The sequence below is a fragment of the Ictalurus furcatus genome, chromosome 7, assembly GCF_023375685.1.
Source record: "Ictalurus furcatus strain D&B chromosome 7, Billie_1.0, whole genome shotgun sequence".
Lineage (NCBI taxonomy): Eukaryota > Metazoa > Chordata > Actinopteri > Siluriformes > Ictaluridae > Ictalurus > Ictalurus furcatus.
Genome location: NC_071261.1, coordinates 7,928,938 through 7,945,096, shown reverse-complemented (window position 1 = coordinate 7,945,096; position 16,159 = coordinate 7,928,938). Strand labels below are relative to the sequence as shown.

The following is a 16,159-nucleotide window of genomic DNA, read 5'->3' as shown; positions in this document are numbered from 1 at the left end:
TGTAAAAAAAAAATATATATTTTTTTGGGGGGGGGGGGCCGGGGTTGGGCATTGGAACATTTGGTTTCAAAATTACCCCCACAATTAATATCTGGTGAAAACTCCACGGTTGAGAATAACAGCATTTTGCACATCCTTGTAATTCTAACAAGGTTGGAAACACTTGTAGAGAAATCCTGCCAGAGGCAACAGAGTCTGGGGCTAAAATATCCTGGTACTCAGCGGAAATCATAATACCATCAATCTTCACAAGAGCTCCAGGACCAGCTGCAAAACAGCCTCAAAGCATCAATAATCCATCATTATATTTTCTCCTTGATATGTGAGCTTTATCTTGTTTCCAGTCACTGTTTTCCTGTCCTAACGGTGTTCATGGCCAAAAAGTTTGATTTGGGTTGTGTTTTTTGTTGGTATTTGTAGTTCCAATGAGTCTCGGTTAAGTTCAGGCTCTGCACTTTGTTGGTTGCTAACAGGAAGGACTTTTTCTTGCAACCTTTCAAAACAGCTCCAACGTGTAATATTGTGTAATATTTTGCATGTTTGCTTGTATTTTAGCTAAGGTGGTTTCATGACAGGTGGTTGGTGGACCCCCTTATTATTATTATTATTATTATTATTATTATTATTATTATTATTATTAGTAGTAGTAGTAGTAGTGGCAGGATATGAATTATATTATTATAATCCACTCATTATATTATATTACATCATATTAGTGTCATCAATTACATATGTACAATAATAGTTTGGCTAATTTTTATTTATTTATCCCTGACCTTCTACTCACAAAACATATTTATATTAAAAATGTTCATTAAATTCATCTTGACATTGTTTATAGGATTGCTTATTTTTAGTTGCTGAGGTTTGGGTGAAAATTTAAATCAACTAATTCAAGTGCCCAGTCAAAATGAATCTAATTTAACGATGCATCCCTGAACCGTAGGTTTTGTTCTTCATAATTTTTGCCACATATGCTTTTGAGGTAGAGATGAGGGCAGCTGTTGAGTCGAAGTGATTTTGAATGATTATATTTAATGTTTATGTTATGCAAACATTTTGGCAGGGTGCCTATAATTCTGCAACCGGGTGAAAATGTGGCTGATGAATCTCATATACAGAAATGTTACCAGACAAACCCGAGCGACACCACTCAAACGTGAAGGAGTTATAGATTCTGTGTTAAAATGACTGTAATGCTGCAAGCATGTGAGGAAATGCTTATGAGGTCTTGTGACCATGAGCTCCAATTGAACCCAAATCTGCAGAATTAACGGGTGTTCACGTGTAACATCTAAACCTGTGTTTACTCGGGACTTTCTGGCTTACTTCGTGTCAATGTGTAGCGGAAAGACAAAATCTTTCCTCCAGCACGGCAAAATCTGAGAAGAGGTAGGGTTTATTATAAACATCACTAAACATCCACGGGCCTGAGTGAGAGTTTGTGCGAAATTTAAGTTGAAGGAGTAAAACATGACACGGCATGCATTTACAGGAAAATAATTAGAAATTATGTTGTGCGATGCCATTATCGCTCTTAGTTAGTGTTTTATTTCTAAAACCGCAGCGTTTGTGTATTTATTCATTAGTATTATTAATTAAAGAATTTGATTGGTTTATAGTTATAATTACGTTAATGTTGTGGCAAAACAAATTCGTTTCTGTCATTACTTTTAACAGCGACATTAATAAGACGAAACAAAAATTAAAAAATGCTGTGTTTGATAGAGTAACTGCAAGACACGTCGTCCTGAAGAACGTGTCTGAGAACTTAAAGGATCAGCTTTACCTCTAACTGTTACAAAATGCTGACACTTAAGATTCTTTCCAAAAATGCTGAATAAAATGTCTCCTCACCATATTAAAAAAAATAAATAAAAAAATTCTCTGCAGTTTTTGTTGCAAGACCATGCAATGTAACCCACTTTGAGGAACGCACTATTTACCCACTTTTGCATACGTGAGCTCACAGATTAACTGGCTTTGCTCTGATTGGCAGGGGAGAGAGTAATGCCATCAGGGTGAACGCTTTTCTTTTGCACCACTCGGGTCTTACAAAGCCCTGTCGCAAGTTGTTACAATAGAAATCACAACATATTAGAAAAAAACACCCATAAACCTGGCAGCTGGAACAACTGTCTGTGACGAGCTGTTATAGGAAATGAATCAACACCTTCTGACCAATCAGAATTGACCATTCAACACGTGCTAATGTATAGCCGTGTGTTGTTTGAACTAGTTTATGAAACGGCTTGATATTTGCCTAGCTACACTCACACGCTATTGTAATCTTATCTCATCATTCTAGATATATACGGATAAGTATTCAGTGCTTTAAGTAAGTCATTAGTTAAGCTCTAAGCTGTACATAAAATTAGTAAGGACATGCCTCAAACATGCTCAAAAGACAAATTCTCATTGTTGTATTTTATTGTAAAATAGTTTAATCACTCATACTCCAATACTCCCCGTCTAATCGAATGCATTAATATTTACGTGCATTACATACATATCAGTATGGATCCAAATGTTTCACGGTAAAATATACTCCTAAATATAACGCAGTTCAGCAAATACATTTTTTAACATGTTTTGTGATAACAATATCACAAAGTTAGAAGCTCTTTGAGCTGTAATTCAGATCAGGCCCAGGGTCAGTACAAGTACAGAACATAACATATATATGGGCAGTTTATCTATGAAATTAGATAGTAAGTAGTGATTACAGTTATATAATCGGTAATACTCACCAGAAACGTCTGGTAGCTTGATGTGAAACCGTGTGTTTCATGCAGGGTGAGCGTGATGTTTATCTATTCCTGAACTCTTCTATTTATACTGTGACGAGCCAGACGTGATCCAATTAAAGAATTTTAATGCCCGCTAATCCAGAACTCAAGCCTTCTTTCCTCATCCTTGTTTACAACATACTGTAGCACATAGTTCACACACATTATGATGACATAAGCCAGTCAGATCTAGTAATTCAGGAAAACATGAGAATTTTTTTTTATTTTTTTATTTTTTTTCACCTGTGACATGGAACTATTATAGAAATATTACATAGTTCGAAAACAAAATTAGTCATGTTGATTAGCGTCAGCTATTAAGCGATAAATAGTCTCGTAGAGTAGAAAATGTAGATAAATACTTTATTGTTATGGTTTTTTCAAGTGGAAATGAACATCAAGAGGATTATAAATGCAGTCAACACAACAGCTAATAACAAATAACTCGAATGAAGATAAAATAAATGCTATAAAGGGTTTAGTTGTATTAATGAAATTGTAAATGATTAAAGGGTTAGTAAATAGAAAGTGTTGGTTATAGAAGTTTAAAGAACTTAAGTTATAGGACTTTTAAAAAGTGCCCTCCTCACATGGCTGGCTCTGATCCTGAAAATCTGTTCTATCTGGTCAGTAATTAAAAACAGCACAAAAATGCTGGATGTTCCCAGCTCCTCTCAGTACTAAGCCTCCTGTTTCCCATAACCCTTTGGTTTACAGTTAGAAACTGTAGCTAATCTATTTCTATGCACAATTTGGCTCATTGGATAACAATAGTGATCAGCGATTGGTCACTGGGAAACAGTGGTGATCAGTGATTGGTCATTTGGAACAATGCTGATCAGTGATCAACTTGTTAGGAAAAATGGTGATCATTGATTGGTCATTGGGAAACAATGGTGATCAGATATTTATCATTGGGAAACAGTGCTAATTAGTCATTTGGAACAATGGTAATCAGTGACTGGTTGAATGCTTGTTGGGAAACAATGCTGATCAGTGATTGGTTGTTGGGAAACAATGCTGATCAGGGTTATTGGGGAACAGTGGGATTAGTCATATGGAACAATGCTGATCAGTGATTGGTCATTGGGAACAATGGTGATCGGGGACTGGTTATTGGGAAACGTTGGCGATTAGTTCTTCATGCAGGACAGGAAATAATGTCTCCACAAAAAGCTGATAGATTTGTCACTAGGCTCATTTTTTTTTATATACCACAAAACCCTTTTAGATATTGACTATTCGCAACCCAACAGTGACATTGAAGTTCTGGTATTATAATGAGTCTGATGTTTTCAAGTCCCATAGATGTAATATTCTAAAAGTGCTCAGATTACTGTCAGACAGTAACTGTAGAGTGAGGAAGAGGTGCAGTGAAACACAAGCTAGTGAAAGATCCCAAACACTTTAGCAAAAAAAAAAAAAAAAAAAACAATTCATGAAGGATCCAAGTGGTTTGTGTACAATGTTTGTGTACCCTACTTCCTCTCTTCTAGCTAGTTGAAAAAAGCTACACTGATCATTATATTTCAACTATGCAGGAGCGGTGCATCTTGTTTTAAATTAGCTTTACTGTACCCACATTTAACTGCCATCTGTGGTAAGTGGCTCATTAACCATTTATGGTGACTAGCTTTACCACTTTCACTCATGGTCACTCAGGCAAAAAAAGAGGCTGTGTGAACAAGAAGTCACTTTGTGGTTGGGGTAAAGGGGAAGCCGGTTCTTTGGTAGACATAATATCATTCATTCATTCATTTTCCATTGTATCTCCCTACAACTTGATGGACATTTTTCTGTTGCATCACGTATGCACGTAAGTGGTGACGTGTAATCACAATGACATATGCCTTGCAAATATATTGGCTGTATTTTTTGCATGTTACTGTTTGGGGTTTTTGGGTTTTTTTTTTTTTTACATCCCTTGGTGCACAGAGCCGGGTCAGAATTATAACCAGGGTTAAATCTGGTCAAATCTGACCGGAATAGCACAGATGTAGAAAATGTGAAGAAATACATCAATAAAAATACAGAAAATCGATGAAATCAGCCATCATTAATTTGATGTGTTCAGACACATATTCTGGACAAAAGTTGGTAAACTATATGCCAGTCAGATGCTAGAGGAAATTTGACCGGAACACATCAGAAGGGCTAACCTTGCGGCACGTTGGCCTGACTCAACCCATGATTTATTCATTCTGAGAAGCTGTAGTGTTGGGGACAGACTTCAAACTTCGAACTTGTGGTTGATGGTTGCACTCTTAGTAATATAGTGCATTGAAAGTCTGAATAAAGAAATAAACAGCTTTCCACCTTCCTTGTGCTGCCTGCTTTCTGTTGAAGGTCTTGACAAATGTTATAATAAAATGGTGCTCTTTACTGTACAAAGCCAATAAACGCCCATAATCAAAACTCAAATCAAACCTCACCTCACAGATTTATGCTTCCTCAACCATTGTTTAAAACATGGTTTTAAAGCTCCAGCAACTTTTTATTATTATTATTATTTTTTAAATTATTTTTTAAAAACAACTTTGATGACTTTAACGTTGGACTATTGATATTTCATCATTTAGCGTATTCTACAACTCTATGTGGACAAAAATCTAGGTACATTATTTTCCTCATATTCAAAATATAAACAAAATACGTGCACGTGTACTGTATGTCTCATCTGGACCTTGCAAATATTTCAAGTTCCAGATACATTTATATGACAATAAAGGTTCTTCAGAGTGATCCTTTTGATCGCTGGATCTTTGACGATTTATTTCTAGTACCACAGAGAGAGAGAGAAATAATCCCACAATAAATATAAGGATTATGTAGAAGTTTCCTTGCGGTGGAACATTTTGTGGCAACTAGAAAATTCTTTACTTAACCCAAAATACTTATTTATTTATTTGTTTGTTTGTTTGTTTGTTTGTTTTTTTGCTTCTTTAGAAAACCAAATGTAGTTCTTTTATACCATTATTTAAAACACACCCACACGCGCGCGCACATTTTCAGTCACCTTTAAGTTTGAGTATAAAGCATTGACTTTCAGATTTTTTCTTTTTTTTTCTTTCAGGTTTTGCAATGTTTTGATTAAAGGAAACAATTTCCCCTTAACTCCTCTGTGTGTGTGTGTGTGTGTGTGTATGTGTGTGTGTGTACGTGAGATAGAGAGAGAGAGTGAGTGAGTGCGCGCGCGCTAGAGTAAGATGAGGAGATCAGAAGGAACACTTACTGTGTGTGTGAGTTTCTGTGTACGTGCGTGTGCGTGTTCCCACCCCTGGCTTTTTTGGAGGAAGTTGAACTCCAGATGTGCAGTTCTGCACACTGAGCTTTAGAGAGCCTCTCGGCTTTTTCACCTGGTTTCTCTTTACTATTCGGCGCCTTAGCTGGAGGTTCTCCCGTAATGTAAAAAGCAAGTGGGCAACACACAGCCTGCACACTCCTCCAGAACCTCCTCCTGCATCCTTCTCTTACCTCACCTCAGCTCTTCTCACCGCGGAGACATCTGCATGGAGAAAGAGAAATATTATTGTTAAAAGTCCGAGTGGTGCTTCCCTGGAGCAGTTTGTGGGGATTGCTGCAGCAGACCACCTCCTGAGCATAAAGAGTGCACTCGCATCTCAGGTGGACCAGCAAACATCGGACAGCTTGCGAGAAATAAAATACTTTTGGAACCAGGACTTTCGACAACAAATTTTTCCTTTCTTGAACCGTCATTCATTTTGTCATGCAGTTGATGTAAACTGACGCCACTGATAAGGCAAAGGTGCTTCTGCTTCATTCCACAATGAAGGGTAAGTTTCACAAAATGAATTGAAAAAACGGTTTTAAATTTATAGATATATGTTTACTACATGTCATTGATGCATATATATTTTTTTATATACAGACCTACTATTTATCACTGTGGAAGACAAATAGATGGAAACCTGAAGTTGTGTACTGTTTTATATACTATTTAGAACGGTAGTATGGAGTACAAATGGAAACCTAAAGATCTGTACTATTTTACATACTAACTAGTACGGTAGTATGGAGGACAAATGTAAACCCAAAGTGTTGTACTATTTTACATGCTATTTAGTATGGTACTATGGAGTACAGATAGATGGAACCTTAAAGTGTTGGGCTATTTTAAATACTATTTAGTACGGTACTATTGAGTACAGATAGATGGAACCCTCAAGTGTTGGGCTATTTTAAATACTATTTAGTACGATAGTATGGAGTACAGATTGATGGAACCCTCAAGTGTTGTACTATGTTACATACTATTCAGTACGGTTGTATGGAGTACAGATAGATGGAACCCTCAAGTGTTCAGCTATTTTAAATACTATTTAGTACGGTACTATGGAGTACAGATGGATGTAACCCTAAAGTGTTGGGCTATTTAAAATACTATTTAGTACGGTACTATGGAGTACAGATAGATGGAACCCTAAAGTGTTGGACTATTTTAAATACTATTTAGTACGGTACTATGGAGTACAGATAGATGGAACCCTAAAGTGTTGGACTATTTTAAATACTATTTAGTATGGTACTATGGAGTACAGATAGATGGAACCCTAAAGTGTTGGACTATTTTAAATACTATTTAGTATGGTACTATGGAGTACAGTTAGATGAAACCCTAAAGTGCAATACTGTTTTACATACTACTTAGAACGGTAGTATGGAGTACAAATAGAAACCTAAAGTTCTGTACTATTTTACATACTAACTAGTATCGAGTACAAAAGGATTTGTTTATATACTATGTAGTACAGTAGTATGGAGTACAAATAGAAACCTAAAGCAGTGTACTATTTTACATACTATTTAGTACAGTAGTATGGACTACAGATAGATGGAAACCTAAAGTGGTGTACTGTTTTGACTTAGCCTATTAGCCTGTTTAATGCCGTATGCAACAAAATGTGTTGAGAACTGTTGCTGGAACAATATTTTGAGTTAGCCACCCTATGTACTATAGTAGTAGTACGAGTGAGGAATTTGTGGAAACCTTTCTATTTTGTCATGGCCTACTCCGCAGTATAGTAGCTTTATAGCATATCTCCTCTTTTCGTTGTGTAAAGAATGTGTGTTATTCCAACATCTGGCCTCCATTAACTCCCCGTGGTGTGTCAAGGCTGGTTGGCCCCATGTGTGTTTTTGGCCTGATTTTAGGAGAGTTGAACACAAGCATCTGTATACCAAATACACTCTCACTGACCTCGGTCATTTTTAGAAACTGTTTACCCACAAAAAGGGAAGGTTTTTTTGTTTTGTTTTGTTTAGACAGAGAACAAGCATCGGTTCAAACGTTCTACCATCTGCTTGGCTCAGTACTGGCCTTCTGTGACTTCATAAATAACGCATAGTATTGTAGTATTTTAGCATATTTCTTGCTGTTTTATTTATATGACAAAAGGATTGAAGTAAAACGCTGACTCTCAGCTCCAAGACAGGCTGTATGTATGTTTATGAAGACTGGAAAATAAGGAGTCATGAATTATGCAGTCTTTAAAAAAAAAAAAAAAAGAGCCCCAGTGTGCTCCTGAAAACCAAAATGGAGGACTGGGGAGCTTAATGTTTGTCTAAATGAGTCATGTTCTTTGCTACAAAGGATACTCTGAGAGCAATGCAAATTGGTAAGTAAGGCAGAACTATAAATGTTGTGGCCCCTTTAAGTGACCAGCAGTTTCTCAGATCTTGGCAAATCATTTATCCATACAGATTTGACAGAAATGAATTCTGTAATCCTGCACTGATAGTCATTATAGTCTTAACCTATTGTCCAATATTTACATGCATTTATCTTCTATAGTTATACGAGTTATATGCTCAGGCGATTGCCAAATACTTCTTAATTCCCCCCCCCCCCCCGCCTTAAATTGTCATCTCGTGCGAAATACAGAAAAAGATGAGGTTTCAGCTGTTTATCCACTACCCTTAATTAAGGTACTTCTGAATTTATAAGGTTACACATTCTTCCTCTACTGGGAGAAATAAAAAGCAGACATTCATCTGACTATCACAGTCAGAGCAACAACCTTTTAATAGATACAGATATGTGGAAAAAATAAGTACACCCCAGGGAAATTGTTGGCTTTTTTGGACATATTTGGACAAGCAAACAGTTGATCATCTTTGAAACAGTGCCTAGGAATAAAGTTGATATACCTGAACAAATCTAAACTGTAGTCTTGCTCTAATGGTCTTTCTAGACAGCAAAGGGTTTTTCATTGCACACCTCCCATGCAGGTCAAATTTCTGAGTCAATCTCTTTCTGATTGTAGAAGCATGTACCAACAGTTGCAAGACTCACTAGCAGATCCTGTGATGAAATTTTGGGGTTCTTGGAGACTTCTTTTTGCATCAGACGGTCTGCTCTTGGGCTGAATTTAATGGGACGGCCAGTCCTGGATAAATCGGCAGTCGTTTGAAACCTGCGCCACTTGTAGATGATTTTCCTTACAGTGGAATGATGTGTATCAAATAATTTGGAGATAGGCATCCACAACTTTTTTTTTTTTTTTTTTTTTTTTTTTTTTTTTTTGAAGGCCGTATAGAACTCTTTAGATCAGGGGTTCCCAAACCTTTGAAGGGCAAGGCCCCCCAAATGGCATTAACATTTGACCGAGGACCCCCTTTTGCAAGATGTCTTTAAAACACATTAAAAATACAGACTTCTGAATATATCCCCCTTTTTTTTTTTTATTAATAATTACATCTTACAGTTTTACATTACATTAGGAATTGAGTGTGTGTGTGTGTGGTTGTCTGAGAGTGAGAATTTATTTTTCACACCAAATTGTTGAGGCCCCCCGGGCGCCCCCTGGAGGGCCCCACTTTGAAAACCACTGCTTTAGATCTTGGCATGATGACACCACACACCTCAATAGCAAAGGGAACACCAGACATTAGATATGAGAGGGGTATGAATAAAACCGGTTCCACCTGATCTTGAGGTGTGATAAATGTAGGGGTGTACTTACTTTTCCCATGTGACTGATCTGTTTGTTTTGTTCATTTAAATTGTGAAAATTACTACAAAGTGTCAGTTTTATGTGTCATTTGATAGTGTATCAAATTTATTAATAGCCACCATTTCAAAAAGAATCAAATGTTTGCTTGTCCAAATATGTGTAAAAAAAACAAAACAAAAAAAAAAACCCAACAATTTCCATAGGGTGTACTTATTTTTTCACACAATATATTTTTCTTTTTGTGAAGCGGGGTTGTAAAGCCATTCCGTGAATTGGTTCTCGTGTGAAAGATGTGAATATGAAACCTTCACATCACAAAAAGAATAACACTTTCGAAACTCTTAAATGAGTTGTATTTTCATGAAACACCCCTTTAGTATCAGGTAGTACTGTGTTTTAAGTTGTTTGTTTATTTATTTATTTATTTATTTATCTGTAACCCTTTCTTTCTCATAGTTTATCACCTGCTTTTTATGCAGGCTCTGAACACCTGAAATGTGTCGAAATTCTTTCAAAGTGACTTCACACTAACAAAATGATGGATTATGGACTGCTGCTGCTGTAACAGGATCAGATTTAGTGGAATTTGTTGTGAACTATGTAACACAGCTGTGTGGGTATTCGTCTATAAGAGCAAAATAACTCTCGTGAACATTTTTAAAAAAAATGTAAACATTGTAAAAATGTGATCAGATCCATGTGGGATATTGTCGCACGTATAGGCAGCATGTGGAATCCCTTAGTTCAGGGGTTCCCAAACTTTTCCAGGGCAAGGCCCCCCAAATGGCATTAACATTTGACCGAGGCCCCCCTTTTGCAAGATGTCTTTAAAACACATTAAAAATACAGACTTCTGAATATATCCCCCTTTTTTTTATTGATAATTACATCTTACATCTTTACATTACATTAGGAGTTGATTGTGTGTGTGTGTGGTTGTCTGAGCGTGAGAAAGAGAAAACACACTAGTGGGAGGGATGGGCTTGGTGGCTCCGACCAAATTGTTGAGGCCCCCCGGGCGCCCCCTGGTGGTCCCCAAGTGGGCCGCAGTCCCCACTTTCAAAACCACTGCCTTACTTTATCATCTTCTAGGCAAAATACTGTGTTTCAGGTTGTAACTATGTGGAAAAGGCGTCATGCCTGCTCCATGACTAACACCTACTATGCTTGTTCTGTTTTCCACTTGCATGTTATGTGTTCTTGCAGGTTTGTGGTTAATGCCTCCCGAGCCAACAGAGGTGGTTAGGTGCATGACTGTCTTGCCTTAAACATCTGTCTGATGTCATTATGTGTGGCTTGCAGGTTATTCGCCTGAAGAAAAAAAAGCTTGATTTCTTTATTTTTCTGTCTTCCAACAAAGGAAGATACAAGGCTCTGGTGTCATCCCTCTTTTCCTACAGGTGTGATACTTGTATAAAGACCAAAGAACAGGAAATGACGACGGTGTTGTTTTGTTAACCCGAGAACAGACTTTGCAGTTAGTGTTAATTCAATAGTCACAGCAGAAGAACACATGTTTCTGCAAAGTAGTTGTACGCTTGGAATCATAGCACTGTTATTACATGCTGGGTTTGGCAGTTTTTGACTGAGAGTAATCCAGATAAATCCTGTTTAGTATTATTACTGGTTGGCTAAAATGAGCCTTCAGTTTGACAGCTTGGACTGTTCAGACTCGCTTGTACTACAACTGCATTCTGTTTCACTGAGTCTTAAGCTTTTCTACTGTTCAAAAGATTGATTTGTCCTAGTAATGCATTCAGTTCATCACAACAGTCCACTCTGGTTCCTTATGATGAATTCGCAGTGGAAAACTATCATGAGACTCATTGTCTAACACTGTTGTCGTTTCATCTTTCTGCAGACGACTTTACCGATGAGGAGGAAGTGCAATCCTTTGGCTACAAACGGTTTGGTGAGTCGCCTACACTTCACCACAGGGTCAAAGCATAGATTATTTGGCCCTGGGAAGAATAATAATAATTTTTTTAAAAAAGTGTCTCTTCCTTTTGAATTCCCTCAAAAATGTGTTTTAAAGATGGACTAAGCTGTACGGATAAAGCAGATGAATACAGGGTCATGTCCCAGTATTTAACACAGTTCTCCATGCCACCATATGCTAAAGTCATCTGAGGTAGTAGTCTGAACAGACCTCTCTAGTTTTACTTTGTTCAAAGAGGGGCGTTTTCTATGTTTAGCACGAACGATGAAAAGGTATTCTTTTTTTGCATCATGCACTGAAAAGTAATATTTAGTCTCGTAAACGTTTCCATATTGTGCTATGATTTACCTTAAGATGCACAGATGGTCATGTTTATGATTCTTACAGCCTTCTGCAGCTTTCAGTGGCTTCTATAATAAAGTACTAAAGAGACTTTATTTCTTGGCAAGCTTGAGATTGCACATCTTGTGCATTCCAGACTATTGCTTAAGTTTCAAATGACGAGTCACTGTTACTCCTAACTTCTACACGTTGTGCCAAAAACACTTAATGCAGATGTCCCCACTGCACTTTAACACATGTGAAGAATGATTTCAGTCAAGTCTAAAGGTAAACATGTGGCTTATACTACATTAGTCGTGCAATATCACATACTCATGGGATATTGTTTATTCTTTAACTCTTTCATGCATACATTATCAAACATATGCAGATTTTTAGATGGTTACGCAACACTTGGACTTAACGGAGTGGTTTGAAGGTGATTGAGATCTGATATATGTCTAAAAACAGCCGTAAATGAACTGTTTGAGAGTGTGGACACCAATCATGAAAGGGTTAAGCAGCTGGCTCTAAACTCCATATGCAGATTCCAGATGCCTGTGCATAGCTGTGTTCATCAGGGAGCCAGTAGGTTGGAGGATTCATGACCGGGATTGTGATGTTTGTGACGTGAGAAGATCCAGGCAAGGGATCAAAGCGCTTTAATCATGCTTTCTAAACTGGCAGGCAAGAATTGGACTCTGTCTTTAACTGGCATGCAAAGTGGGAATGATGGACCTGTAGAGATCTGACAGATTTGTGAGAACACCAGTATTGGACCTCTTCTGTGCTGTTGCCTCCAAATGGTTTTGGTTTAGATTGTGTGCATGAGTTAGGCATGATCACGATGTGGGTGTGCTCGGAAGCAAGCCATTAGGAAGTACAAGACTCTGCAGAGATGATGTAAGTGCCATCCAGTTAATCCTCATCATTTGGAGGAATATAGCTCAGTGATTTAATTTACCACAATACTGATTAGAACACTATTATTCGCTGTGGAAAACGAGTATAGAAGTTGTACCACATGACCTTACACACAGGCCTGAAGCATGACGAGTCTATAGAAGAAAAAGGGGGGAGAAACGACGTCAGAAAGCTAAGCCGTGAAATAAATTTCCCCAGTTACTAAATGTATGAAATAAATCAACAGGGCAAGTGAGTCATGGCTCACTTGAACAGAAATACTAATTGTTTAAACAGCCATTAATATTACTGGTTTCCTTTCTTTACTAAACTAAAAAACTTAGGGGTTTTTTTTTTTTTTTTAGTGGTCTTGGCACCATAATCTGATTAAAGTTTTATAATAAATAGCAAATTTTTACTCAGGATTAGGCTACTACAGTACAAATGTACCAGTAAATCAGTCAGTACGTTTACATGGACAACAATAATCCAATATTAACCCGATTAAGGCGATACTCTGATTAAGAAACTACCATGTAAACAGCAATTTTTAATTACCTTAATCCGATTAAAGTCATACTCGAAGTAAACACAAATGGAATTAAGACACGTGGAGTATTCCTGTTTTAGTCACATTATCGACATGCGTTACAGATATGTACTCGCCTTAATCACACTATTAACATCGTGTGAGAGTTTTCACCACATTTTGCAACAGGACACAATCACACACGACAGTGCTCAACCGTTTTACGGCAAGCAAGAGAGCAGGCTGCGTCCCAAACCGCATACTTACCTACTATAGGCCTATAGTAGGCGAAATAGATGCATCTCGGCTACTATATAGTAGGTAAGTATGCGGTTTGGGACACAGCCCACGGCTTCAAGCAGTCGTCTATTAGCACGTACAGCATGACAAATAATTAACCGCACTTGAAGCGTTCGTAAAAATTTAAAATAAAAACACCCAAAACTGAATACGGTCCCATAACGAAGACGAACCGTACGTCGATACGTGAAATTCTGGAGGGACGGCGTGGCGTGGGGACGTAATGACGTGTGCCGTTAATCCATCTATGTTCTATAACATGTAAAACCTGAACATGAAAGGAATATTCTAAAAGCGACTCATGTAAACACCTTAATCAAAATATTGTCTTATTCAGAATAAGGCCAATAATTAGATTAGTGCTGTCCGTGTAAACGTAGTCAGTGATTGAAAAATGCAGTGCAGATGAGTTGTCATTCATATACATGTGCTAGGAAAATGTAACTGCCATGGTATCATTATAAAAAAAATAAAAATAAAAGTACATATTGTTCCATACAAAACAGGTCAAAGATTTATAAGTGCAAATTGTACTTTCCTATTTTGTATTAGCTCTGTACTGGCCTCTGAAGACCACTGGAGTGGACACTGCATTGGAGTTTGATGTTAATTCATGTTATTTCAGCCTACTGAGTCAGCAGTCGAAAAATACCACAGATGTCCTTTATGGCTTGCAGCAAAACTGACTTCAACATTTTGTAACTTCTCATTAACGCAGCAATGTATACATAGCATGACTTCATCGAGGCAAGAGTAATCAGATCCACCTTGAGATCTGAGCTGTTTAAAATGTCTGTGTTCCATAGACAGAGTTTAAATCCACGGAGGTGCCGACCTGTTTCCTGCACCAGTCTCAGAGGGTTTGTTTAACTGGTGCTGATATTGGCCAAGGAGGGGGCAGGGAGCGAGAGAATCTGGAGAGCGTGGGGGTCGATTGGCCAGGCTCCTGCTGTGTCGGTGGCAGAGCAAGGAATTGTGGGGGTGTGCTTGCTAGTACATTTTCGGCATCTTAGCACAGGGCTTATTTTTTAGCCAGTGAAAATATAGACATAGTAAATATACAGTTCTCTTTCCTGCAGCAAACCCGCAATTCTGAGCAAGGAGAGAAACCATTCTGGTGGTATTTCCACGTGAGGTCTGAAACACTTTCAAACCATGCTCATAACTTGTTTTTTTTTTGTTGTTTTTTTGGTGTCACAGTTATATAGTTGTTATAAATGCATTCGTGATTAGTGTGAGAGTGCCATAGTGTGAGTGCTCTGGGATTAAATTCAGTTCCTTGCACTGATTTGCAACATTCAGCTCATTTGTATACTGTAACATGACCACTACAAAGAGTTTTTAAGTACTTGAAGTATGAAAACTCGGTCATGTTCTAGTTCACCTTTTTTGGCTATGAATGTCCCAAACTGGTCTAAATATATTAATAACAGTGTTCCTGTTTGTACTGTAGCTTTACAAAAAAAAATCAGGGACTCTGTTGTACCGTGAGACACGACGATAATTGTTGGCGTAGTTTCGGTCCACTTGTCCTTTTAGACGATATGGTCACTTCTAATCTACTGTATATAACATTATTGTAATTGAGCACCTTTATCCTACAACAAAACATTTCTATTTGGATGGGTGTGGTCTCTTTCAGTTTGACTCCACCTCCATCCACAGGGCATGAGGACTCACTGAATGATTTGATGAGTATGAAAATCATATGCTAGGGCTTTTACAGTCACTAGATCACAGCCCAAATAAATACTTACGGGAGATTGGGACTTATGATTTGTGTCCCATTGTCTACCACTATCATTAAAACACTAATTGAGGAAATATTTTCTGGATGCTGTTGAATTTTTTCCAGTACAGTTCCAGAGATTTGTAGAGTCTATGCCAAAGCCATTGTGTGTCGTGTCGTGGCCACTCTTTGTGACCTAACACCTTACTAAGACACTTTTTCCTTTCATTTACATCAATCAGTGGCTGAATATAGTGGCTGAACACTACCATTTCCAGTGTTTTGTCATTGTCAATACAATATTTTCACAGGTGCACCTGCATAATTTATCACATATATTATTATGAACTTTACACACCATTGATGACACATGCTTCACTTTCTGTTTGTTACTGTAGTTTTTGGTTTCAATTAAACAAAGCACAACATATCAACATAAACTGTAACTGTACTGGTATGTAATGTTGTGTTGGGGAAGCTGTAACCAGTGGAACTATAGTGGAACATCAGTTCCACTGGGTAACTTCGGAGTAACTGGGGACTGGTTGTAGGGTAACGTCTGACATACCTGATGGCTTTTGCAGTTTTCGCCAATTTGCATTGCTTGATTAAAGCAAAAAGCATTCGAATTAATATTTCTGTTCTAGTCTGAATTTCCATCTACTGCATGTAGTC

At 37.7% G+C, this 16,159-nt stretch overlaps 1 protein-coding gene across 1 annotated transcript in view; it reads left to right on the top strand.

Annotated features, from left to right (window-relative positions):
• Positions 1 to 5,702: 5,702 nt before the first annotated feature.
• Positions 5,703 to 16,159, top strand: part of LOC128609589 (collectin-12-like) — a 47,817-nt gene continuing 37,360 nt past the window's right edge. The window contains 2 exon segments of the mRNA XM_053628151.1: positions 5,703 to 6,583; positions 11,625 to 11,675. Coding sequence (XP_053484126.1) covers positions 6,577 to 6,583; positions 11,625 to 11,675 — 58 coding nt within the window. The 5' untranslated portion in view covers positions 5,703 to 6,576.